This window comes from Podarcis gaigeae (genome assembly GCF_964106915.1).
Source record: "Podarcis gaigeae genome assembly, chromosome: 12".
Taxonomy (NCBI): domain Eukaryota; kingdom Metazoa; phylum Chordata; class Lepidosauria; order Squamata; family Lacertidae; genus Podarcis; species Podarcis gaigeae.
This window is the reverse complement of record NC_139688.1, coordinates 48,197,010-48,223,417: the sequence shown is the minus strand read 5'-3', so window position 1 is coordinate 48,223,417 and position 26,408 is coordinate 48,197,010. Positions and strand designations below refer to the sequence as shown.

Here is a 26,408-nt window from a genome sequence, read left to right as displayed (position 1 = left end):
TTGGTTCTCAAACGCCTTGGTTCCGAAACGCCAAAAACCAGGAAGTAAGTGTTCCGGTTTCCGAACATTTTTCAGAAGCCAAGTGTCCAATGTGTTTGTGTGCCTGCACCAATCAGAAGCTGCGTCTTGGATTTCGAACATTTCGGAAGTCAAACGGACTTCCGGAACAGATTAAGTTTGGTGCTTTCGTTTTGCTATTTATTTCGCATTTTTGTTTTTGAGGCTTTTTCGGTTCCTTTGTTTTTGCGACTGTGTGGAACCCAGTTCAGCTACTGATTGATTGATTGGTTGGTTGGTTGGTTAGTTGGTTGGTTGTGTGACTGCGGAAATGGATAAAAGCCCCCCATCCAAACAATGACTATCGTCAGTGCAGGTAATAATTTTTTTTAATCATCTACAATACTGTCTTATTTATTTTATGGTACAGTACACTGATTATTGCTTTCATTTTATGGATCAATGGTCTCGTTAGATAGTAAAATTCATGTTAAATTGCTGTTTTAGGGGTTGTTTTTAAAAGTCTGGAACAGATTCATCCATTTTGCGTTACTTTCTATGGGAAAGCGTGCCTTGGTTTTAGAACGCTTTGGTTTTGGAATGGACTTCCGGAACGGATTAATTTGAGAACCAAGGTACCACTGTAGCCCAGGAAATTAACCCCTGTGTGACTGAAACCAGGTAGAAAGTTCTTCCCCAACTCTGTAGGTTCATGGGAAAAGAACACAGAACTGAAAGATGAACAATTGTCAGGAGAGAACCTCCCTTTGGTTATTGTGAAACAACGGACAACATGTGGTACCTCACCTGCTTTTTTCTGAACGAACTTCACCCTGAACTGCATGCTCAGTTGTTGATTGGTCGCCGGCTTACAGTTAGTGATGTTTACCCAGAAATGATGCTTCAGATCGAGAGTTTGAGGTAGTTTCTGATCTTCGCGGCGCACGGTTTCTTCTGCATTTGGTCTCTGTTCCTGAATATAGATGTTCGCCCGGCTCTGTACACAAGTAACACCCATACGGTCCTTTGGGAACGACAGCTGCGCAACTTGTTTTGCCGGGACGGTGATGTTCCAATACACAGACGTGAAAGGAGGCAGACCTTCCAGCCAGTTAGGGGTCTGCAGGTAAACTTCAGTTTTCGGATCTGGAGTAACGGTGAATACACACTCTTCTGCGGGGGCACAAAAAAACAAATGTGCGAAGTCATTGCTGCCCTTTACTTCCCCATGCAAGACAAAATAAACCCTTTGTGAAAGAAAGCTTAGCCATCTCTAAGACATGCAGATCCTGCAATTTAAGCTGTGCTAAAAAAAATTGTGTACACCCCGCACAAAAGAATCTGCCTGGTTTCACATCCCACTGAATCACTTCTCATAGAGTCATAGAATTGTAGAGTTGGTCATCTTTGTCATACGTGTGGAGGAAAAGCTTAAACACATAGCAGTTTCCCAAAAAGTAGACCAGAGGCAATTGTACTTCATCCAGCTTACTGCTACTGAAGGCAAATGAGCATAATGGTCACAAATCCAATACATTCAGGATCGGCACCGTCCATAAGAAAATCCAGTTGCAGCAGACTTAGCTAACTTACAATTACTTAACCTATGATAAGATAAAGGTGGATTTGATTTAAATCAAATTGATTTAAATCACTTGTCAGTAAGACTTGATTTAAATCACTTTTAAACAGAAAGACTCATTCTTGCTGGTATAATCTTAATATTTACAACCAGATGAAGGTTTCATTTTTGGAATAACAAATTTTCAAAGTCGTTTTTACATTTGTATCAAAAATTACTGATTTGGTGATACTAGTAGAAATGCAAAGACAGGTAATTATGAAACTATTTGGACAACTTTTCTGCTGTACTATGCTGGAAGGAGAAAAATAATCATTCCCTTAATAACAATTTAAACAATTTATTTAAAGAAAACAGTAACATTATAGCATATGTATCCATGTTTGTTAACTGATGTGGTTAATTTTTTTAAAAAAAAAATAGACACATGAAAAACTTGAAACAAATCATTATTTCCTGATGAACAGCCTTTGGACTATAATGTAACTTAAATAGAAAACTATCTTTAGAAAGGTTTTTCCTCCAAAAGCATTTTATTTTTAAAATCCGCTTTAAATTTCAAAAAGTCCAATTTAAATAAAATAAATCAGATTTAATTTTTCAAAAAATCTGATTATTATTTTTTTAATCAATGATTTTTATCCACCCTGGATAAGACTAAACTTTAGCACTAAGCATACTATGTACAGATCACCAGTCCCTTGAAATACAGGAATCTCAGCTAAAGCATCCATGACAAATGGCCTCTTCTTAAAAACTTCCAAGATAGGAGAGTCTACTACCTTCTAAGGGAGACCATTCTACTGTTGAACAGCTCTTAATGTCAGAAAGTTTTCCCCAGTATCTAGTCGGAATCTCCTTTCCTGTAATAACTCGAAGCAACTGGTTCAAGTCCTACCTTCCAGAGCAGGAGAAAACAAACTTGTTCTCCCATGTTCCCTTCTCCCTGCTTCTCTATTTCAGCCATCCTAGAGCGGCGGCAAAACATGCTGTGGAAGATCTCAGCTCGCCCTGCCACAAAACCTGTCTGCAAGCAGACATGCTAAACTCTCCTTTGATAAATAAACCCATGCCCCTTTCCCAAACCATTCGTTTCTCTCCACACACACACCCCAATTATTTTTTATTAGTTTTCAGTTACAAAAATCCAAAATATGCCTCATTATATCCATATCAAATCACAACACCAAATCAAATATAAATTAATCAAATATCCAATTGTATAATTTTGGTGGCCCCTCCACGTGCTAGAATTACAGGTTTAATTAAAAAAAATTATTTCTGCTTCCAAAGTCTTATTTGATCCAATTGTATTCCAATCATAATAATACTACCTTATTCAACAGCTGCAATATTTATGACTTCTATCCGTATTAATACATTCAATAATTTATTAGTCCACAAGTGAAGATCTTTATCCTTGCTGCTGCGTGTTGTAATTATTTGTCCGTATTTTTTCTTCTGTCTTTACCAAATCACACCCCTTTGTTTCATGGCAATCAGATTTTTTAAATTATTATTATTTTCCAAAATGTCTAGGCACAATCACTGCAGACAATGCTTCAAAATCCATGCTGGCGACGTCTGCCGAAATCTCAAACTGAAGTGAATTTTGGTGGGATTTTAAACATTTTCACAGGGATGATTTTGACCCCACGAAAGCTCCCTCTCCTGCTCGTGGATCCTTAACCATATAACCCTTTCAGATGACAACCACCTAGGCTTCCTTGCCATAATCCAAATTTTACTAGATCTCAGATATTACACCCCCAAAAGAGAATAACCACATTTCAACCTCGGGATATCTGACATCAGTTCTGGAAAGGGCATTTCACTCGGCTGATACAAGATTTTAACTTTCTTTACTTTTTGAATGCAGAGAAGGAGCGAAACAGAATAAACTCACCTTGAATAACGGGCATAAAAAACAACGTGAGGTTCGGTTTCAGAGACTCACTAATCCACCTTCTGCCATACGTCTTAAGCATTACAGTGATGTTGTCTTTCATCTGAATTTTCTCAATGGCTCCACCAGGGCAGAAGACACCCAGTCGCAACGCCTTTTCTGGGGCGCTGCCATTAATGGAGTAACTATAACCCCCAGAGCATGCTTGATTCTGGTTTGGGATATGTTGCTTAAGTTTTGAGGCTGGAGACCTGATTTCTATGAGGGTGTCTGCCGGGGCCTGGAGTTTCCACGTAAACGTGTCAAGCAGGATTGGCAGCTCAGTAAGAAACGGCGGTACAAGCAGATGGAAGGGTCTCATCTGGCAGGCTTTGGAATTCCAACAGACTGCAATGAGAAAGACACATGGTTATAGCCATAGGCTCTGGGCCAGAGAAACAGGCAGGTGGCTACCCATAGAAGACATATGGGGTATTCAAAGAGCTATGCAGAAATTTGATGAGTCTGGGAGAGAGGAGTCAAGGAAAAAGGCCTACTGGGGAGCAAGGAATTTTGCTAAGAGTCGGGTCAACCATGGGGCTGTTGTAGACTAGGGCTAGAGGATGGCAGGGGGCATACAAAAGAGGGGTGTAAGTTGTTGTGGACAGGTCTCCCTTCCCTAGGAGGTCAGGTACCTAGGAATGTGGTCATCACCACCTACACAGGAGACAGATAAGTGGCCCATGGAGGTGATTGTGGTCTCCTAACACAGGTAAGAAGAAGAAAAATATGGAGGACGTCCATTTCACATGATCAACAATCTGCTGCCAAACACACATTAACATTTGTGGTTGGAGTCATCTCAGTTTATTTATTTATTTTTAATAGTCAACTCCACTAATTTAAGGGGGGAATTAAAACAGTGAAATCGTTATAGCGTTATAAGAATATTTTGTTTAAAAAAAAATGGAACCCAGCAAAAAGGGTTAAGTCTTTTTTCCCCAAATTTTTTTTATTCATTTTATAACACAAATAAAGGGTTAAGTCATTTTTTAACCAGGCAGAGGGCCTTCTCGGTGGTGGCACCCGCTCTGTGGAACGCCCTCCCATTAGATGTCAAGGAAACAAACAACTACCTAACTTTTAGAAGACATCTGAAGGCATCCCTGCTTAGGGAAGTTTTTAATGTTTGATGTTTTGTTGTGTTTTTAGTATTCTGTTGGGAGCCGCCCAGAGTGGCTGAGGAGACCCAGCCAGATGGGTGGTATATAATAAAATTATTATTATTATTATTAAGTATTAAAATGTCATGGATCTGTGATCAGCAAGGGGGAGTGAGATACAAATTAAAGACATATAATAAATATATATTTGTTCCCCCAGGCTTTGAGGTTATGAGTTTCCTTTACTGAACAGGTTGCTATTATGTTGTCACACTACTATGTTATCTTTTTTTAAAAAACAACTGCTGAATATATTTCTTGTGTTTTATTATGGTGCCCCCCTGCCCTGCACTCATTGAGAGCAAGAGCAGTATCTAACTAAAATGACAGTGGTTATAGTTAATAACATTTAAGGAGCATTTCACTCTATTAAAAAAATTAAAGAAAAGCATTTTAGCTCTCATTAAGAGATAGATAAAACAAAATAAACAGCGTGATAAAATAAGGCCCACTGCAAAGGTTATATAGGCACCCGACTTACAACAGCACTGCCCTTGTCAAAACCCCACACTTTTAAAAATAATGAAGACAGAAGAGTAAGTTTAAAAGCAATGGCATCTGTGGAGACTGAGCTACACTTTTGTTTTCCTGAAAAGAAAGTGGGACTTTCTGCAATCTGATAAAAAGTGGGAACTTGCATTCGCAGAACGTACGATGGTGGTCCCATCAACTGACAATTTATGTCAGCTCCATCTGCCCATCTGAAAACTCAAATGTTATTTCTAATTAGTCAAGCCTAATGAGCAACAAAAGGACAGATGACGAAAACAAACAGCATTTGGAAGGGCGAGTAAAAATAGGAATACATTCTTGTCAGATGTCTCCCCGCCAAATACACACTTTAAGGGAACTAAATTCCAGACATTTTGTTCATACCTTTAGACTGCACAGCCGTTACCCTCACATTTTCTGTATTTTTACACAGTAAGGCGATAGTGTAACTGGAACCGGATACTAAAGTCACGTTGGTCTCACATTTTTTACTACGATTAATACAGATCAAGCATAAACTTCCAGGCTTCGAAAATATTGTAAGGTTTAAGTCCCTCTCTCTCATGAGGTCAACTCTGTAGGTTACATCTGAAAACAAGAAAACAGAGGAGATCATTTAGAAGAACTGCAACACCTAGTCTGTTTCTTAAAAATAAGAAAATAGTGCAGCTGTTGTTCCATGATTTGCAAGATCTAAAGAAGAATCTAAATTACTTAGGGGCATTCTGTTTTGAAACCGTTAAGCTGTTCACCTCTTTCTAATTTACAAGGACAGGTAAAGAAAGTTACTATGAAATACCTGAATTCTCCATATAAACAACTGTCATGGCATATTAATGCAGTGGCGTAGCGTGGGGGGTGCAGGGGGGGCCGGCCGCACTGGGCGCAACATCTGGGGTGGCGCGCTCGCACTCGCAGCTCTCTGCCCCTACCTGGCTCACTCACTCTCTCTCACTGCAGTGCTGGCTGTGCGAATCCGATCCGAGCCGCCGGGTCGCCGCCCACTGTGGAGGGGGTGGGTGCCAGGCGTGCGGTGGGGAGAGAGAGCGAGGGACTATCTGGGGGAGGGACAGTGCAGCGGCCGCCCAGCGCAGCGCTGAGCACGGGAGAGAACCACACCAGACCAGGCAGCAGCAAGAAGAAGCGACGGCAGGTTAGGGGTTAGGGGGCGCAAATTACTTGCCTTGCCCCGGGTGCTGACAACCCACGCTATGCCACTGTATTAATGGAATACTTTATCAATCAGTGTGTCATCGATTGTGGGTCCTCCTTTTAAGTTTGTGCTTTTGTAAAGTTAAATGACTTCAATCGACCAACAGGCACAAAAATGTCCACTCAATCTCTCCCCCTTCTTCCAACAGCAGTTTCCCAACCTTGGCGACCATCTCCATTGTAACCCCTGAAGAGGAGACAGCCCCAAGGTTTGCTTTACCATGCTATTCTTGATAATGATATTACCTGACAAACGTAGTAAACTTCAGTTAGCCCAAAATACTGAATGGATGTCCAATGCCCCTGTCTAAACTTAATCTCTGACAGGGAAGTCATCTTGACAATGGCCTTCTAAATTCAGGAACTGAATTTATTATTAAATCCAATTTCCAATTGTAACCAATATAAGGTACAGCTCTGACGCCATTCCTACTTATGAGCATGAAAATTACCAGAAAGCAGTGCTTTACTTTTTTTATTTTTTTGAGACCATCTTTTCCAGTACAGTTGTACCTTGGAAGTCAAACGGAATCCGTTCCGGAAGTCCATTCGACTTCCAAAATGTTCGGAAACCAAAGCGCGGCTTCTGATCGGCTGCAGGAAACTCCTGCAGCCAATCAGAAGTCAGACCAGACATTTGGTTTCCGAAAATCATTTGAAAACCTGAACACTCACTTCCGGGTTTTGATCGTTTGGGAGCCGATTTTTTCGGGAGCCAAGGCGTTCAAGATCGAAGGTATATATAGTGTGGTGTTTTTCCAAAAGAAAAAAGGGTACCTGTATTATTAACCCATAGTGCATATTTTGCCCCATTAAGTTTTGCTGTGAACAGAGGTGTGTGGTCTCTCGCTCTCTCTTTTACACACACACACACAAATAAAAAGACCCATTAACCAAAGAAAAGAGAAAAGGAAAAGAGGGAATTGGTTACTTACTCTCTTCATTTTCAGGGCGCTGAACAAAAACTTTAAAATGCAAATTGTGAGCCCCAGCGTTCTGTTGATATTGCTTACAGCCTTGCATGGAAAGGTTGAAATTACCAGCAAGAACGACCGACTGCCCCTCTTTGGGTGTCAGCTCTTGAGGGTGCTGCCCGGGTAACTGGTACTCGACTGTCTGAAAGTTCCGCTCACATTTTGCGGTGGTGTAGTTGAGGATAGAGATACGTGCTCTTAAGTTGAATGGAATGACAAATTGCCAGGCCACCAGTTCATTTTCTGGTAACCCCACCGGGTAGTTGGCAGATATCAAGGTTGCTTCTCCTTCTGTCTGAAATGTGGATTCAACAATGCACAATCCTATTTTAAACACAAAGGGAGACAAGCATTTGTGAACACATACAATCACAGGCGAACCTCAAAATTATAAACTTGTTTGAACTAGACTTCCGGCTCCGGACGCTGACAGTGAGGGAGCGCAGAAAGCTCCGTCTCGGCTTTCTGTGCGTTGTAGAGATTGGGGGAACGCGCAAAGGCTCAGTGCACCCCCGAAACTCCAAGGGGGGGACCCTTGGGGGATAAGGCTTCGGCAGCGTGGGAGTGGCTCCTTCGTTTCCTCTAGACCGGCTGGACGCGAGGGTGAAGGGACCGCGAGCGCAAACGAGGAAACACCGACTCTACAGCGCGATGCCTCGAGCTTCCGCTGGGTACGCGACGAGCCTCCTTAAAGTTTGAATGGGAGCCTCAGCGTTCGGCGGTTTTGTTTTAGCGCTTGATAAGCGTTATTTTTGGTGAGAACTTTGATTTAAAGCTGAGGGTTACCTGGATGCTTAAGGATTATATTGCGGAGTCCACTTAGTGGTGGAGTTAAGATGGCGCAGATGAGAAGTCGTAAGAATGAGGAAGTTTTTGTTTACCAATCTGACTGAGTGAGTATGGACTGAGTTAGAACTGAGAACTCACGATAAACTCGTTGAGGGGACTGTAAAGATCTTGTTTTAGCCATAATTAACAATAAGGTCGCTAGCAGGGTTTATTTTATTACTGTTGTTTAACCAAGTTAAAACGGACCCTGCCCGCAGAGTTTTCGACGTCTACGCTTGTGTTTATGCCGCCCACCCCATTTTTGTGTTTTATACGCTACTTCCTTGAGACGATCTGAGGCGTTCGCAGTTCTCCCCCTCTTACCCTACCCGGGAATAAAGGCTATAAGTGGAGAGGATTGGCTGGAGGAGGCGGAAAGAGGAGCTGCAAGGGGAGAAGGAGAGAAGATTGGCGTGGAAAACCTCATGTTGCAAGGACTGTAAGGACTCTAAGGCTCGACTAAGGACTAAGGACGGAGGGATATAGCGGGGGCTTCCCAACTACCCTTACACGTCTCCATAGACTTTTGTGAGTGAACTATTGAACTATTGAACGGAGTCTACTGGCGAGATTACTGGAGGGCTGATTTGGACTATACAGGACAATACCCCATTTGGACTATACAGGACAATAACCCATTAAGGTCTGATCCGGGATCAATAATACTCTCCAGCACCACTATTTTGGTTTGATTTTGGCTTGAGGAGGGGAAAGTGTGTGAGAGTCCCTCAGGATCCAGGGTAAAACTAATCGGCGCTCCTCCTCCGGAATCCTTCTCAGGGATTACCTGGGGACGACCAATTTTATTTTTTTTTCTTTTTTCTTTTTTCTTTTTTCTTTTTAAGATCAGGGGCCTGGGGAGGGGGGAGAAGTCTGTGAAACCCGTGAATCAGCTGAGGGAGAGAGTTAGTAAGGATGTGGAAGGACGGGAGAGAAGTGAAAAGAGGAGGTGGCACTCCAGGGGATAGGAAATCATCCCGCCAGGAAGAAATTAAAGACTTAGATAACTTATGGGCAAGAATAAAGGAGGAATTTAAGCAAAATGAGTTATATATGGAAAACAAACTGGGAGAAGTGCAGGAGATGATTGATAAGAAGATCGAAGGTGTGGTTGGAGAACTCTCAACCAAGATTCAAGAGTTATCTGCTAAATCCAAAATAGTTGAGGAATCTAACAAAAGATTGCAGAAAGAGGTGAGAGAACAGAAAAAGGACTCGGTTAGGATGAAAGAGGAGCTAAGAGAAATAAATATATCACAAGATAAGATTTGGGACAACCTGGCCATGGCAGAAATGCGACAAAAACAGCTCCACCTCAAATTTAGGGGGGTAGCCGAGGAAAGAAACGAGGATATTAAAGGGAAAATGATTAAGGAACTATCCAGGTGGTTGGGTTTAAAAGAGGAAGAGGTGGCCCTGGCGGTAGAGAATATATTTAGACTGACAAAGCCCCCACACTTAAAAGTTAATAGATTCCTGGGGGATTGCTTAGTGATCCTTAACTCATTGGAGATGAAAAATCTGATTTTAAGAACGAGCTACCATAATAAATTAAGAATTGATGGCAGGCCTATTGTTATTTACAAAGAAATACCAGTTAGGCTGTTACGTAAAAGAGAAGGGTATAAACGACTGGTGGCAGTCTTGAAGAGGAATGGTATCCAATTTAGATGGGAATTCCCAGAGGGGATCACCTTTTTCTACAAAGATAAAAAATTTAGATTGATGGACTTACAGGAGGTGGAGAAGTTTATGAGAAGGTATGAGAAAGATCTTGGGAAGGTAGAGAACAGAATGAGGGTTAGAGAGGTCGGAGAGGAGGAAGAGAGAGAGAGAGGCCAGGAGAGAGGGCAGGGGAAAGAGGAGAAGGGGGAAGAATCAGGAGAAGATGAAGATGAGGCCGTGGTGGGAGAAGAGGCGGCAGGAGAGGAGGAGTCTCCAGGAAACAAAGGCGCCAGTTTATAATTTGTGAGCTTGACCAGAGGGTTTTTAACAGTTAAAGGTAGATTATAGCTGACACATTAAAATTTTTGTCTTGGAATGTGAATGGGCTGAATGAAAAGGTTAAGAGGAATAAAATTGAGAAAGCTTTGAAAAATAAGAAATATGATGTGATTTGTTTTCAGGAAACCCATATTGCTAAGAAGCATAAGCATATTCTGGTGAATAAAAGATTGGGAGTAGAATTTGTTAACTCGGAGATAAATAAGAAAAAAGGGGTGGTGATATATGTTAAAGAAAAGTGGGCCCCAGTATTAATTTGTAAAGATGATGAAGGAAGAATATTGGGAATTCAATTAAATTATCGGGGGGAAAAGATTAACGTTGTAACGGTTTATGCACCGAACACAAATAGAATGGAGTTTTTTGAGAAATTAGAACGTATCTTATTAGAATTGGAAGATCATAAATTAATTTTGTTGGGGGACATGAACGGGGTACCGGTACCAGAAATGGATAGAAGCGAAAAGAAGGGGAGGTCAGACCGAGGGAAACTTCCGAAATCTTTTAGTGATATGGCAGAGAATTTAGCATTAATTGATATATGGAGGTATAAAAACCCGAATAGTAAGCAGTTTACCCATTACTCTGAGCCCCACAAGAGCTGGGGCAGAATTGATCAGATCTGGGCATCAACCGCAATTTCGTTGAATGCAATAAAATGTGAAATTCAACCTAGGACCCTTTCAGATCACTGCCCCTTGGCCTTGGAAATAAAAAATGTAGTAAAAGGACAGTATAGGTGGAGGATGAATGATCATTTATTTGAAATTGACAAGGTAACGGAGAAGGCTAAAAGTACCCTGAAAGATTATTTTGATTTAAATTTGAACGGAGACACCCCTATAGATATAGCTTGGGACGCTGGGAAGGCGGTCCTAAGGGGCTTTTTAATACAACAAAATAGCTATAGAAGGAAACTCAGGGAACAAAAGAAAGAACAAATCCTCACCCAATTAAGAGACTGTGAGAGGAAATTAATTACAAATCCGGGAGATGAAGTGAGTATTCAAGTGTCTAAAGTACTACAGTCTCAATACTCGGCCATATTAAATCAGGAGGTAGAACGGAAAATCAAATATACGAGGCAGAAATATTTTGAGTCGGCAAATAAGATGGGAAAATTATTAGCATGGCAGTTAAGAAAAAGGAATAAACAAAAGGTGATTAATAAGCTCACAACGGAGGATAATACGACCGAAGACCCAGATGAGATAGAAAGAAGGTTTATCCAATATTTCGAGAAGCTGTACGAAAAAGGAGAGGAAGCCAGTATCGAAATAAGAAATTATTTGGACCAAGGTGGGGGTAGATACCTAACAGAAGATGATAGTCTGCAACTTAATAAGAATATTACAATAGAGGAGGTGAAGGAGGCTATTAATAGGATGAAGCCCGGTAAGGCTCCGGGGCCGGACGGCTTGTCATCGAAGTATTATAAAACGTTAGGGGAATATTTAGCGCCGGTGCTTACGGACGTTATCAACAATATCCTTCAAGGAGGAAGGGCCCCTGACTCCTGGAAGGAGGCATTCATTACTTTAATACCAAAAACGGAAAAGGAAAAAGCAGATATAAGAAATTATAGGCCAATCTCATTGCTTAATAGTGACTATAAGATCTTCGCTGATATCATGGCTAATAGATTAAAGAAACATCTAAAGAAATACATTCATAAAGATCAAGCGGGATTTTTACCAAATAGGCAGCAGAAAGATAATGTCCGCCATATATTGAATATAATTGAATATCTAGATATGAGGACAGACATCCCTGCAGCCTTGATGTTTATTGATGCCGAGAAGGCCTTCGATAACGTTTCGTGGGAATTTTTATTACAATGTATGAAAACAGCGGGAATAGAAGGTCCTTATATGGAAGGCATCAAGGCCATATATTCAGGGCAACGGGCAAGGCTGATTATTAATAGTAATCTATCTAAGCCCTTCCCGATTATGAAGGGGACAAGACAGGGTTGCCCCCTGTCACCCCTGTTATTTATTATGGTTTTGGAGGTTATAGCAAATAAATTGAGGGAAACGTTAAATGTAAGAGGGATAAGAATTGGGCAAAAGGAATTTAAGTTAAAGGCGTACGCCGATGATCTGGTTTTGTCGATAGAGAATCCCCTGGACAGTGCTAGTTGTGCAATAGACCTGTTAGAGGATTTTGGCAAGCTGTCTGGATTTAAACTTAACAGGAAAAAAACTAAAATCTTAACAAAAAATTTGGACGCACAGGCAAAAATTAGGTTGGAGCAAAAGACAGGAATCCAGGTCGTGAATAGGGTAAAATACTTGGGAATCTGGTTATCACTGAAAAATATAAACCTAGTGGAAGATAACTATAATAAGATATGGCAGGAAATTAAGAAGGATTTAGATACTTGGCACAGGCTGAAGTTATCATGGACAGGAAGGATGGCTGCGATAAAGATGTGTGTTCTCCCGAAGTTATTGTTCCTATTTCAGAATATCCCAGTAATTAAGGGCACCACCTGCTTTAAGAGTTGGCAAAAAATCTTGGCTAAGTTTATATGGCAGGGAAAAAGAGCCAGAGTGAAGTTTAAATATCTTACGGACTCGAGAGATAGAGGCGGATTTGCAGTCCCGAATATAAAGCTTTATTATGAGGCAGTCTGCCTTTGTTGGATAAAGGAATGGGCCATTTTGAAGAATGCAGATTTGCTGGATTTAGAGGGCTTCGATATAAGATTTGGTTGGCATGCCTACTTGTGGCAGGAGAAAGGGAAGGTGCACAGGGGCTTTTCCAATCATATTATCAGAGGTCCGCTACTTGAAGTCTGGAATAGATATAAGAACGTGATTGAAAGGGGTACTCCCTGGTGGCTCTCCCCGTCTGACATTGTTAAAATTAAGAAATTAAATATGACAGATGAAAGGTGGACATATGAGGATTTATTAGTTAAATCGGAAGAGGGATGGAAAATTAAGCCTTATGAGGAGTTAAAGGATAAAATTAAGGAGTGGTTACACTTTCATCAAATCAATGCATTGTGGGGAGATCACAAAAAATTAGGGATGAGTGAAAAAAAATCGAAATATCAAGTGGAAATTCTGGAAGGCAACAATAAACTCCTCTCTAAGATGTACAAACAATTACTGGAATGGGACACTAAAGGGGACGTAGTGAAAGGTGCGATGGTAAAATGGGATAGGGATCTTGGGCACAAGGTGGATTATAATAAATGGCAGATACTGTGGAAAAAGGGTGTGAAATTCACGGCCTGTGCAACCCTCCGAGAAAATTTAGAAAAAATGATATATCGCTGGTATTTGACTCCGGCTAAGTTAGGAAAGATGTACAGGAATGCTGATAATCTATGTTGGAGATGCAGGGATAAGGTGGGAACTTTTTTTCATGTTTGGTGGACTTGTGATGTGGTTGAGAGATTCTGGGGGCAAATCTATGACGAGTTGAAGAAGATCTTGAAATATAACTTTCCTAAATCCCCCGAAGTGTTCCTGTTGGGTATGATTGAGGAGGAAATAAAAAACGCAGACCAAACCTTCTTTCAATATGCCATTACAGCGGCAAGGATCTTAATTGCTCAGAAGTGGAAATCTCCTGAAATACCTTCGGTCAGAGACTGGCAAGTGAAACTGTTTCAATATGTAGAATTAGCAAATTTAACTCAAAGAATTAGGCATCATAATATGGCTAAAGTTAAAAGTGACTGGAACAAATTCTTAAATTATATTAAGACTAATCTGGGAATTAACAATATAGCAGTAGATATGAGTTAACACTTACGGCATTCTGAGTAATTACTATAACAACTGCAGAAACTGTATAGGATTATGTAACCCTAAGCTGAAGTGGTTGGAGGTCCAACTCATACGTATTTTTTATATTCAATGTTATGTATCTTAGTTATACTGATACTACGTATCTGTATCTGTACATATTTTTGAAGGATTTCTGTTCTTTTTTAAAATGTGATCAATAAAGTTTATTAAAAAAAAAAAAATAAACTTGTTTGAACTAGAGAGTGGCTGCATTGCAGTCGTTCTTCCCAACCCAGCAGTCACCAGAAACCTCAGGATAGTGACCCTTGCCTTGTTAGAACTACGCGCAAGGCCAAGCTGGTGCCAGAATTCAGCCCCCAAGAAAAAGAGTTTCAATTACCTTTGACTGAGAAAGTATACCCAGACAGACAGACAGACAGACAGACAGACAGACAGACAGACAGACATGACCACTATGAGCATAAAAGAGAGCTTATGTGTTTAGTTCAGGCACAGGCAAACTCAGCCCTCCAGATGTTTTGGAACTACAACTCCCATGATCCCTAGCTAACAGGACCAGTGGTCAGGGGTGATGGAAATTGTAGTCCCAAAACATCTGGAGGGCTGAGTTTGCCAATGCCTGGTTTAGTTTCTAAGGTGATATGTGTGTTGTATTCTCTCATGGGCTTAGCTTGCAAGTTCTGGCTCAAGTGAAGACAGTGACATTGTGGTTTTTTGGGGGTCCCTCATTGTTGGATTTACATATAAGCTAAACAAGCTATAGGCCCCACTCTCTTGGGGGCCCTCCAAAAAATTAAAGGGGAAAAAACTGGATGTACATTTCCAAAATGTAAGATAAAAAACAAATAAAATAAAACCCACATACAGCAACAGTGTCTTGTGTTGTGCAGGTCCATAGATTACCATACTGTATAGCATATAGCACACACAAAAACAGAACAATTTGTTGTTGACAAAGGACAGCTGGACATATAAATGGCCCCATTACCTTCAGTAATTACCTCATCAAACCTAAACCTGATCCCTGGGGTCCCTCTATGTGTATGTGGACTGGTATAAGCTAACTTACCGTATTTTTCGCCCCATAAGACACACTTTTTCGCCTCCAAAAATGAAGGGGAAATCTGGGTGCGTCCTATGGGGCGAATGCAGGCTTTCGCTGAAGCTTGGAGAGCGAGAGGGGTGGGTGCGCACCGACCCCTCTCGCTCTCCAGGCTTCAGGAAGACATCCACAGCCTGGGCAGCCCTGCAGGAGGTCAGGCAGGGATGTCTAGGCTGCGGATAGCAGCCTGCTTCCTGGAGCGTCGGGCGCCCTGAAGCAGAGCGCCCCGCGCGCCGGACAGACATCCGCAGCGTGGGGAGCCCTGCAGGGGTTCCCCGCAGGGTTCCCCACGCTGCGGATAGCAGCCTGCCACCCGGCGGGTGGGGCGCCCTGAAGCAGAGCGCCCCGCGCGCCGGACAGACATCCGCAGTGTGGGGAGCCCTGCAGGGGTTCCCCGCAGGGCTCCCCACGCTGCGGATAGCAGCCTGCCGCCTTAGGCAGACATCGGCCAGCCCCACAAGCTCAGGGAGGTGCAGCGCCCTTCCTCGACCTGGTTTGGTTTCCCCGACCTGCTTTTGGGGGGGAAATAAAGGGAAACAAAATTTCCTTTATTTCCCCCCCAAAAAACTAGGTGCGTCCTATGGGACGGAGCGTCCTATGGGACGAAAAATACGGTACTCTTTATTCTTACTAAGCAGCTTTGGCTTATAAGAAAAACCCATTCTGTACGGTCTGGTGGTCAGATTGAACCATGGTAGTTTGGCAGAAGTATTGTAGGTCAATACACAGTCAACAAGCAATACAGATGTGTGTGTGTGTGTGTGTGTGTGTGTGTGTGTGTATGGGGGAATTGGTCCACTATCAATTTGGCTAAAACGATTTTCAGTTGGTTCAAGGGAGGTTGTTTGAAAGCACACTCACATTACACAGGTAAAGTTGTTGTTTTTTTATGAAGAGCAATTTTGTCACAGGGCCCTTTCAAACAACCCTCGTCCTTAGGTTATATAGTTGTGAAAGAGAACTGCAACATGCAACATGAAAGAAACAGGTAATTTCTGTTATGACAAAAAGAATAAGTATATACCAGGGCCACTCCTCACGTTACTTTTTGAGCACATAGGTCACACACACACCTCTTTAAAAGTGTGAGAAGTAACATGTGCCTTCATCCCATCCCACATCCATTCTACTGGACAGGCCTTTAGGATTTTACCTAGTCTGCATCTTCCCTAGATACATGTAATACCATTCTTGTGTTATGCTGGCACATTATTTAATATACAAATGAAACATCCCAGTGCATTAATTTAGGCCCTTCCATATTGCTCGCAAGTAGGCTTAGGATGCTAAATGAAGGTCAGGATTCTCCCTCCTTTCCTTCAAAAGCTTTCTACTTCCAACCCCGTCCTTCAGCGCCTTCTCTGATCTCCCTCAACCACTGCAAAACCGGAAATGTCTTTGAGAGAAACCTACTCCAGGAAGTTCCCCCTCCAACCCACTTAGAAGAAAGCAAGCCTACAGAACCACATTTAAAGATAGTGTCTTAAAATACCATTATTATTTTTTTGCTGACAACAGAAGCAAATCATACTCACTTTGGATGGAAGACCTCCCTTCTAGCTTAAAGCCAGAGACACGGACATTAGAGTCCCATGGAAGCTTCAGGGTCATAATAACTCCCCCCTGCACCTTGATTCGTGACACAGTACCATTTCCACAGAAGTTTCCAATGTTGACTCTATTCGTATTAAGAAGGGTGCCGATGTTGTAAAGAACTTGGTCAGGGCAAGTCTCTCCAGGCAGAATTTGTCTTAAGAACGGAGAGAACTTCAGTTCAAGCCCATCTAACCTTCTGGCTTTAACATCCCATATGAAGGTCCTGTTAAAGGGCAGGAACCCCGAAGGCAGAAGCAGAACATCTCCGAAGGGACATGGTCCTCTCATACAATCTAGAAACACACAGACACACATAATGTAAGAATGATCATCACACAAGACCATCCAGTTAAATGATAATCCCTTTACTCTTTCATTTACGTTAAGAGCTTTTAGTAATTCTCTATGCACATTCTAAGACAGGGTTTCCCAAACTTGGATCTCCAGCTGTTTTTGGACTACAATTCCTATCATCCTGACCTACTGGTACTCTTAGCTAGGGATGATGGGAGTTGTACTCCAAAAACAGCTGGAGACGCAAGTTTGTGAAATCCTGTTCTAAGCAAACAAGGCACTCAAGTTTTTTATGTTTTCTTTTTCTTTAACAACCACCCAGCCTCGTTTATTATTTGAAGACTGAAATCCATGGTTGTGTCTTTACCGAAATCACTATTGTGGTGTTCAGAACTTCTGGGAAATGTGCGAAAGTTGAAGGCTTCGAATGTGATGTGATGAAAAATGGTATTTTATTAGAACGGCATTGATGCTGCAATAACGCAGAGGGTTCATTGATGGGAACTCACTCTCATTCTGACCTGAGAAGTAGGTGCTATTATATTTTACTGTGAACTCACATCATATAGGAAAATAAATATCACAGTTTCAGATCAGTTGGACTTTGACAGAGGGGAGGCTTAAATAATGCATAGTAGCTATCTATAGTGGCACTGTGGAGGGACGTGGGTGGCGCTGTGGGTTAAACCACAGAGCCTAGGGCTTGCCGATCAGAAGGTTGGCGGTTCGATTCCCCGCGATGGGGTGAGCTCCCGTTGCTCGGTCCCTGCTCCTGCCAACCTAGCAGTTCAATAGCACACAGTGCAAGTAGATAAATAGGTACCGCTCTGGTGGGAAGGTAAAAACGGTGTTTCCGTGCGCTGCTTTGGTTTGCCAGAAGTGGCTTAGTCATGCTGGCCACATGACCCGGAAGCTGTACTCCGGCTCCCTCGGCCAATAAAGCGAGATGAGCACCGCAACCCCAGAGTCAGTCACGACTGGACCTGATGTTCAGGGGTCCCTTTACCTTTATACAGGGGTACCTCAGAAGTCGAACGGAATCCGTTCAGGAAGTCCATTCGACTTCCAAAACGTTTGGAAACCAAGGCGCGGCTTCCGATTGGCTGCAGGAAGCTCCTGAGGCCAATTGGAAGCCACTGAAGTTGCGTCAGATGTTCGGGTTCCAAAGAATGTTCGAAAACCGGAACAATCACTTCTGGTTTTCCATTGTCCGGGAGCCAAAAATGTATGCATACCAAGGGGCTTTTTGAGCTACTGTGGGAAATGTAAAAGAACTTGTAAATTAAAAAATAAACGCTGCTTCCTTTTTTGCTTTTGTTTGGCCCTGTTTGCCAAGTCAGAATCCCACCCTTTCCTTTTTCTGCTGGTTTTCTGCTGCACTGCTATAGGGTTCAGTAACAATCACCCCCACCACTGCTCCTCTCCAAGATTTGTCAGTTGGGGAAGAGGAAGAGAAGAAATGGGTTTGCTTGGTGCTATGCAGCTCAGCTCCCCTCTCTTGGAGCCGAAGAATGATTGGTCTTGCTTTGGTGCTGGGCTGCAAGATGCTCTAAGCGCCATCGCAGCTTGCCCTGGCCTCCATCTGGCAGCTTCAGGTCGGCTATTTTCGCCTGCATTTGAGCTCAACCTCTGAGTGTGATGCAGCCACAGGGGTGACCCCCTCTTTCCCCCCAACTCCAAGCTGGAAAAGGCTAAAGCTTCTCTACCCACCCTTGACGGAGGGTGATGGATCATGGCCAGGGGTGGCAAGCGGAATTACAGACCGTTGCTTTTCACAGGAGAAAACCGAAACATGAATGGTTCATATAAACAATCGTGTCCACTTAAGAACTCTTGGCCCATGGTTTAATCAACTATGTTTTTAGTTGATTGATCTGTCAATTAAATTGATTAGAACCTCCAGCTCTAAGTGCAGCTTGTTTGAAATGGGCTTCATATCAATCAATCAATCAATCAATCAGTCAGTCAGTCAAATCTCCTTACGTATATTATATTAGATGGCAAGAGCTGTTTGACACTGGAATGGACTACTTCAGAAGTTGGTGGGCTCTCCTTCACTAGAGGTTTTTAAACAGAGCTTGGACACCCACCTGCTAGGGTGATTTACCTGTGATTCTTGCATTTCAGGGGTTGGACTAGATAGCCACCGGGTCCCTTCCAGCCCTACAATTCTGATTCTTTGACAATGTATGAATTTTACTGGCCAGGCCTTTTTGCGTGTCAGAGATAAAAGCCCACAGTTGCTTAGATCTTAATGGGACATTTTTTAGAGAGCATTGTGCTCCTCAGGAGGAATACATGGTCAGAAGCACACTCTCAGCATTGGAAGCAGAGGACCAGCGCTGAACAGTCACATTCTCGTGTGGTACTGTATTTTTCGCCCCATAGGATGCACCGGCCCATAGGACGCACCTAGTTTTTTTGGGGGGGAATAAAGGGGGGGGGAATTTCCCCCAGGCACGGGGCTGGGGCGGGGGAAGCCTTGGGAGGCTGGGCTCCCATGAACAGAACAGGCAGCTCTCCGCAAGCTTTGGGAGACCGGGCTCCCATGCTTGCGGATATCTGCCTGAAGCCCAAACCAGGTCAGGGAAAAGCGGGAAGGTGGCGTTCCACCTCCCCGCTGTCCCCTGAGCTTGTGGGGCTGGCGGCGGGGAGAAGCGCGCTTCTCCCCACCGCCAGCCTCCAAACCAGGTCGGGGAACCGAAGCCCGGGGCACGCTGTGCAGCACGCCCCAGGCTTCGAGATGCAGGCTGCTATCCGCAAGCCTAGGGAGCCCCACGGGAACTCCCGCGGGCTCCCAAGGTTTGCGGAGAGCTTCCTGAAGCCTGGAGAGCGAGAGGGGTCGGTGCGCACCGACCCCTCTCGCTCTCCAGGCTTCAGCGAAAGCCTGCATTCACCCCATAGGACGCACACACATTTCCTCTTCATTTTTGGAGGGGGAAAAGTGCACCCTATAGGGCGAAAAATACGGTAATTTGGTTTCTCCCTGAGGCCAACCTTCTGATCAGCAAGTCCTAGGCTCTGTGGTTTAACCCACAGCGCCACCCGCATCCCTACCCCTGTAGAAAAACAGCTAAATAATCAGTTAAAAGATGATTTATACAGTTAAATTATTTCAGTTCAGTTGACAGCCCCAAGCCCTTATTTAGCAACAAAGAGGATGGTACTGTAACAAGTAAAAGATAAATAACATTTACCCTTATCATTTAGGCTTTCAGCATGCAGCTCAGGTTGACAAATATCCAAATTACTTTTAGAAGCTCATAAAAACTGTATAGCATAGTGCAACTTACCAATGTCCCTCTCAATCACCAATTCCCAATAATTCTCCGGCCTTTCACAATCAAAATCAAAACGAAGCCACTGCCCAGAGGTTATTTTCCTTTCGGAATAAGACTTGTTTCCTCCTACAACCAGTGCACACTTTCCTTGCGCTGCAGGTTTAATCCTAACTGATGTGTTGTCAAGACGTTCAAGGGAGATTTCATAGGCACCTGAAACGATTGTTAAAAATGCAGGTTATGTTTTTGGTTCCAGAGTGGTAGCCATATTAGGCTGCTGCAGCAAAACAAACGAAGATGTCTGTCGTCGTCGTCCCCCCCACTTCAAGACAAGCAGATTTATACTGGAATAAACTTTTCCTAGATTAATGTTCACTTTATCCAAAGAACCAGACAATTGGTTATGAAAACTTATGCCGTAATACATTAGCGACCACCAGATTCTTTTCCTATTATGCCTTTGATAAAAGGATAGTCAGCTATACATGTACATATTTCACCCTCCCCCAATCCATGGAAATACAATTTTCCTGCTGGATGTTTTAACTATTTAATACTTTAGTCTTAAGCCTTCAAAAATAAAAGTATGGCCTTTTTTGGACTATTTAAATACCTTATTTTTCCATGTATAACACGCCTCCGTATATAAGATGTCCCCTATTTTGGGGGGCTCCAAATTAAGAAAATGGTGGGAGATGGCCCAGAGTTGTTGGGCTTTGGGGAGGGTGGCCAAGACCAACGCTGACACTCGCACATGTCTCTAAAGCCTCCTATCATCTGTCCCCTCACCAGCAGAAGCCGCCAATCACCCACCCAATTGCCAATCAACAGCAGCCCTTGCCACACCAACCAATAACACACCCAATAGCCACTTACAATCTCCGGCTCATGGCAGCAACCAATCCAATGTGCGCACCCCTTTATCCGTGTATAAGACAACCCCCAATTTTAAACAAAATTTTTAAATAAAAAAAACCCTTGTCTTATACACAGAAAAGTACACTAAGTATTATAGTCAAATGAAATGGCGGGCAGAATTCGAGATGGGAAGAGTGGAAAACAACTGATAAAATAATTGTACCAGAGGGTTGTTGTTGTTGTTGTTGTTGTTGTTGTAATTGATAAGAGTCTGATATATAAAGAAGTAAAAAAAGGTTTTGAGCATAAACACTGCAGATGTACAGGTGGGAAGAAGTCAATATAATGTGATTATTTGATGTGAAATCAATTGGTGAAACGTTGGAAAGATCTAATAAGAATAATAATAAATACACAAGTATGGCTTGGAAATAAAAATTTAATCTCTCTCTCTCTCTCTCTCTCTCTCTCTCTCTCTCACACACACACACACACACACACACACACATTCATACACAGCTGAAGATCACCACCCCAAATCACTCCTCATTCTGCTATAGAGCATCTTTCCCAGAGATTGTAAGGGCAGCGGCTGGAGGATGAGATGTCCCGTCTGTTCCTTGCCTGAGTAGAAGGTGTTTTCACTCTGCCACAGAAATCTTTGGATCCAAACCAAAAGTTGATATAACTGGGAGAAGGGGGTACATTTGAACCCCACAGTCTTTTTTTTCCCACCACCCCATTTCTAGACCAACAAAGAAATGCTGAGCCACACATATATGCACTTTTGTTACTGGACAGAGTTTTGCAACGGTTATCAAACACATACAGTCGTACCTTGGTTGCCGAACGGAATCTGTCCCGGAAGTCTATTCAACTTCTGAAAACATTTGACAACCAGGGCGCAGCTTCCGATTGGCTGCAGGAGCTTCCTGCACTCAATCGGAAGCCGTGCCGGATGTTTGGCTTCCGAAAATCGTTCAAAAACTGCAGCACCCACTTCCGGTTTTCGATCGTTCGGGAGCCGAAATGTTTGAGTTGCAAGGCGTTCAGCTTCCGTGGTATGACTGTACAAGGTTTTGGCTTTCAAATATTAAACATAGCTTTTTTATCTAAGAAAGCAAGAAACCACTTTTGGTAATGTGCAGATTTATTTCCAGTGTCATCAATTAATGAAACTGCCATGAGGTAGCCATGCTTCTGAATATCAATTACTGGAAAGTTCTCATGTGTTTAGGTCCTGCTTATGGTCCAGTGGGCTCTTATGTTCGCAAGATGAAAAAATAATAATTATATATTATATATGCTGCCCATCTGACTGGATTGTCCCAGGAACTCTAGGAGGTGCCCAAGAAAATCTTAAAAACACAGTAAAACATCAACCGATAAAAACGATGGGAGGGTTTTCCACCGGGCGGGCGCCACTACCGAGAAGGCCCTCTGTCTGGTTCCCTGCAACCTCACTTCTCGCATCAGATGTCAAGCAGATAAACAAATAAACATCTATCTGACTTTTAGAAGACATCTGAAGGCAACCCTGTTTAGGGAAGTTTTTAATGTTTGATGTTTTATCGTGTTTTTAATATTCTGTTAGGGGACACGGGTGGCGCTGTGGGTTGAACCACAGAGCCTAGGGCTTGCCGATCAGAAGGTTGGTGGTTCAAATCCCAATGACGGAGTGAACTCCTGTTGCTCGGTCCCTGCTCCTGCCAACCTAGCAGTTCGAAAGCACATCAAAGTGCAAGTAGATTAATAGGTACCGCTTCAGTAGGAAGGTAAACGGCGTTTCCGTGCGCTGCTCTGGTTCGCCAGAAACGGCTTAGTCATGCTGGTCACATGACCCGGAAGCTGTACGCCAGCTCCCCTGGCCAATAAAGCGAGATGAGCGCCGCAACCCCAGAGTCGGCCACGACTGGACCTAATGGTCAGGGGTCCCTTTACCTTTAATATTCTGTTGGGAGCTGCCCAAAGTGGCTGGGGAAACCCAGCCAGATGGGCAGGGTATAAATAATAAATTGTTGTTGTTTTTACTACTACTACATATTTGTAGCCACTTTAACTATTGCTCATTTGTTGCTTATAGAGTCAAAAAGGAACCCCATGTGTACTGGCACACCAGACTATGAGAGGAGCCTAATGTTGGACAGAGGAGTCACACTGAACTGCTTCATGGAGTCCAAGGCGGGGGCAAGATATCAAAATAAATTTGAGCCAACCATTCTGTCAGGAAATAGCACAGTAAACAATTGCATTTTGTATAGGCAAAAGGAAGAAAAAGTTCCACTGTTGCATGAGCAAAACCTCTTTAAAAGCCAAAAGATCTACCCAAAGTAAGGCAAACACAGTCGAAAAGTGTAAGCAAAGATCTCCGCTCACTAAACATTACGGCCCATTGCATAAGTAAAGATAATTACTTACTCAACGTTCAGGAGGGTCAAATGGCTTAGGAAGGATATGGTGAAAGAAATATATATATAACATTTCATTTATTAGTGCCGTTCGCAAGCACGGTGATAGGAATGATTCATGTCTTGCTTTTTTCCTTTCTTAAGCCTATGCGTCTCTCTGCATGTATTCTTTTTAGGATTACAAGAAATGCAAAACTTGCTCATAAGGAGGGGAATTCTTTGCGTGTAAAAACCTCGGCTTAGCATGATGACACATCGGATGATGAAGTGAAGCAGGGCAAGCTAAAATCTCCCAACTCCCACTGCGCTTTCTTGCTCCGTCGAGGTACACACACACACACACGATGCAGGCTGAGTGTACACTGAAAGCACATCACCTCCCCCAAAGAATGCTGGGAATAATAATAATTATTATTATTTATTATATATACCCCACCCATCTGGCTGGGTTTGCCCAGCCACTGTGGGCTGCTCCCAACAGAATAACAACAACAACAACAACAACAACAATAAAGCAATCAAACATCAAACATTAAAAACTTCCCTAAACAGGGCTGCCTTCAGATGTCTTCTAAAAGTCAGATAGTTGTTTATTTCCTTGACCTCTGATGAGAGGGCATTCTGCAGGGTGGGCGCCACTACCGAGAAGGCCCTCTGCCTGGTTCCCTGTAACTTCTCGCAGTAAGGGAACTGCCAGAAAGCCCTCGGGCACTGGACCTCAGCATCTGGGCAGAATGATGGGGGTGGAGACGCTTCTTCCGGTATACTGGGCCGGGGCCGTTTAGGGCTTTAAAGGTCAGTGTCAACACTTTGAATTGTGCTCAGAAACTTACTGAGAGCTGATGTAGGTCTTTCAGGACCGGAGTTATGTGGTCTCGGCGGCCGCTCCCAGGCACCAGTCTAGCTGCCACATTCTGGATTAATAGCAGTTTCCGAGTCACCTTCAAAGGTAGCCCCACATTGACCACATTGCAGTAGCCCAAGCAGGAAATAAGTAGAGCATGCACCACTCTGGCATGACAGTCTGCGGGCAAGTAGGGTCTCAGCCTGCGTACCAGATGGAGCTGGTAGACAGCTGCCCTGGACACAGAATTGACCTGTGCCTCCATGGACAGCAGTGAGTCCAAAATGACTCCCAGGCTGCACACCTGGTCCTTCGGGGGCACAGTTACCCCATTCAGGATCAGGGAGTCCCCCACTGCCTGCTCCCTGTTCCCCCAAAACAGTACAGTGGTACCTCGGGTTACATATGCTTCAGGTTACATACTGTCAGGACTGCCGCTAGGTCCCAGCTCACAGAGGACCAACGCCCAGTGGATATTATATACAAAAGTCTTTATTGAAGTTTAGTTTCCATTTCCAAGCTCTGGGCGCGCAGGCCCACGTCTTAACGCTAGACCGGCTAAGTCCCCTCTGACTCACTGCTCCACCCACACCAGTTTAAGATTCTAGCCCGGCTCCACCTCTTGCGCTGCTCTTTCCTGCGCTGGGTCCTTCTGCCCTCTGGGGTTCCCTCCTTCCTGGACTCCTCTGACGCTGAGCCTCCTGAGTCTTGCCCCTCCCTCCGGCGGGCTTTAGGACCTGGCTCCCTTCCCGGGCTCCCCGCTGTGCCGCGCTCCTGTACATTTGAACTTGGCGCGCGCGCCCAGCCGGTGACTTTCCTTCTGACCGTTTCCCCGCTTCCTGATGTGGGTGTTGCCAAACCTGACTCCTCTCCTCCCTCTGGTGGTGAGGACACTGGTCCCGACTCCTGGGACTCCCCCTCCCCACTGCGCTCTGGTGGAGACGCTGGTCCTGATCTCCAGCTGCTGCTCAGGGACTCCCCGCTGGCCCCTCCCTCTTGAGGTTTCTCCCCTGGAATCTCCCTTGCTCTGGCCACCGGCGCTCCCTTCTGTGAGTCCTCCGATTCGCTAGAGAGGCTTGTGGAATAACTCTGGCCACTGTCACTGCCTGCGCCCCCCTCGTACTCCTCCTCCTCACTCTCCATTTGCTCCCCCTCCTGTGTCTCTCCTTCTGAACCCCTGACATCCATCCCCCCCTCGAAGCCCCCCCTTCCCCCTCCCCCTCTTCCGGTGCGGGTTCCGGGTGCTCCATTGTTGTAGGGGTGAGTCCAGGATACAGCTCGTCCCCTGAGGCTTGCAACCATCGAGATAAGTCCGGGAAGTCCCCCATGGGCTCGTCGACGACGACCTCCTCCGCTTCCATCTCCTGCGCGGTGTGCTCGAAATCTGAGCTCGACCCCAAATCACCCAAGAGCCCTCCTCCCCCTGTTGCTTGATGGGGGTCCACCTCCCAGGGTCCCTTCGGCATGTCTCTGCGCCAGCCCACTTCGGGTTGGTCCTCCCACCAATAAGATCCCCCCGTGCCAAAACCTGAAAGCGATCCCTCCGGGGAGCTGCCTCCCGGAGCCGAGTCCTCAGCTGACGAGAAACCCCGGAAAGTGCTGGCCGAGAGTGTGGGTGTGAACAAACAATCCTCGAAAAAGCCCGCCGGCATAGGCTTGTGCGGGAAAAGTGTGTGGAATTCTTCCTTGAGCAACTGCTCGTCCACTGCGTAATCCGGCACCCACCTGTTGGCGATGGCCGGGGTGTCCTCTGTGGCGAGAAGATATTCAATCCCGTCCTCCCCCCACCTTGAGTCTAAAATCTCAGTGGCTTCATTAAGTGGCTCCCCTTTCGGCGACCCCCCTTTTTTGGGCGCTTCTCTGAGCGGGTCTGGCGCCTTCCCCGGTGCTTGAAACCTGTGGGGCTCTCTGTAGGGCGTGAGCACTGATCTATGAAAGACCGGGTGCATTCTGGAACCCTCCGGGAGTGTCAACCGGAAGGCCACTGGGTTGATCTGCGCCTCTACTTGGTAAGGCCCTAGCTGCTTGTGCCCTAGTTTCTTCTTGGGTAACGATCTGGCT

At 44.2% G+C, this 26,408-nt stretch overlaps 1 protein-coding gene across 3 annotated transcripts in view; it reads right to left on the bottom strand.

The window, feature by feature from the left end:
- CDCP1 (CUB domain containing protein 1) overlaps positions 1-26,408 on the bottom strand; it is a 53,844-nt gene that overhangs the window by 8,627 nt on the left and 18,809 nt on the right. For all 3 annotated transcript variants that reach the window (XM_083705762.1, XM_083705763.1, XM_083705764.1), the window contains exons 2-7: positions 20,250-20,450; positions 16,602-16,955; positions 7,327-7,689; positions 5,564-5,767; positions 3,486-3,872; positions 805-1,170 (exon numbers count right to left, since the gene is read on the bottom strand). In XM_083705762.1, coding sequence (XP_083561888.1) covers positions 805-1,170; positions 3,486-3,872; positions 5,564-5,767; positions 7,327-7,689; positions 16,602-16,955; positions 20,250-20,450 — 1,875 coding nt within the window. The remainder of the gene's footprint in view (positions 1-804; positions 1,171-3,485; positions 3,873-5,563; positions 5,768-7,326; positions 7,690-16,601; positions 16,956-20,249; positions 20,451-26,408) is intronic.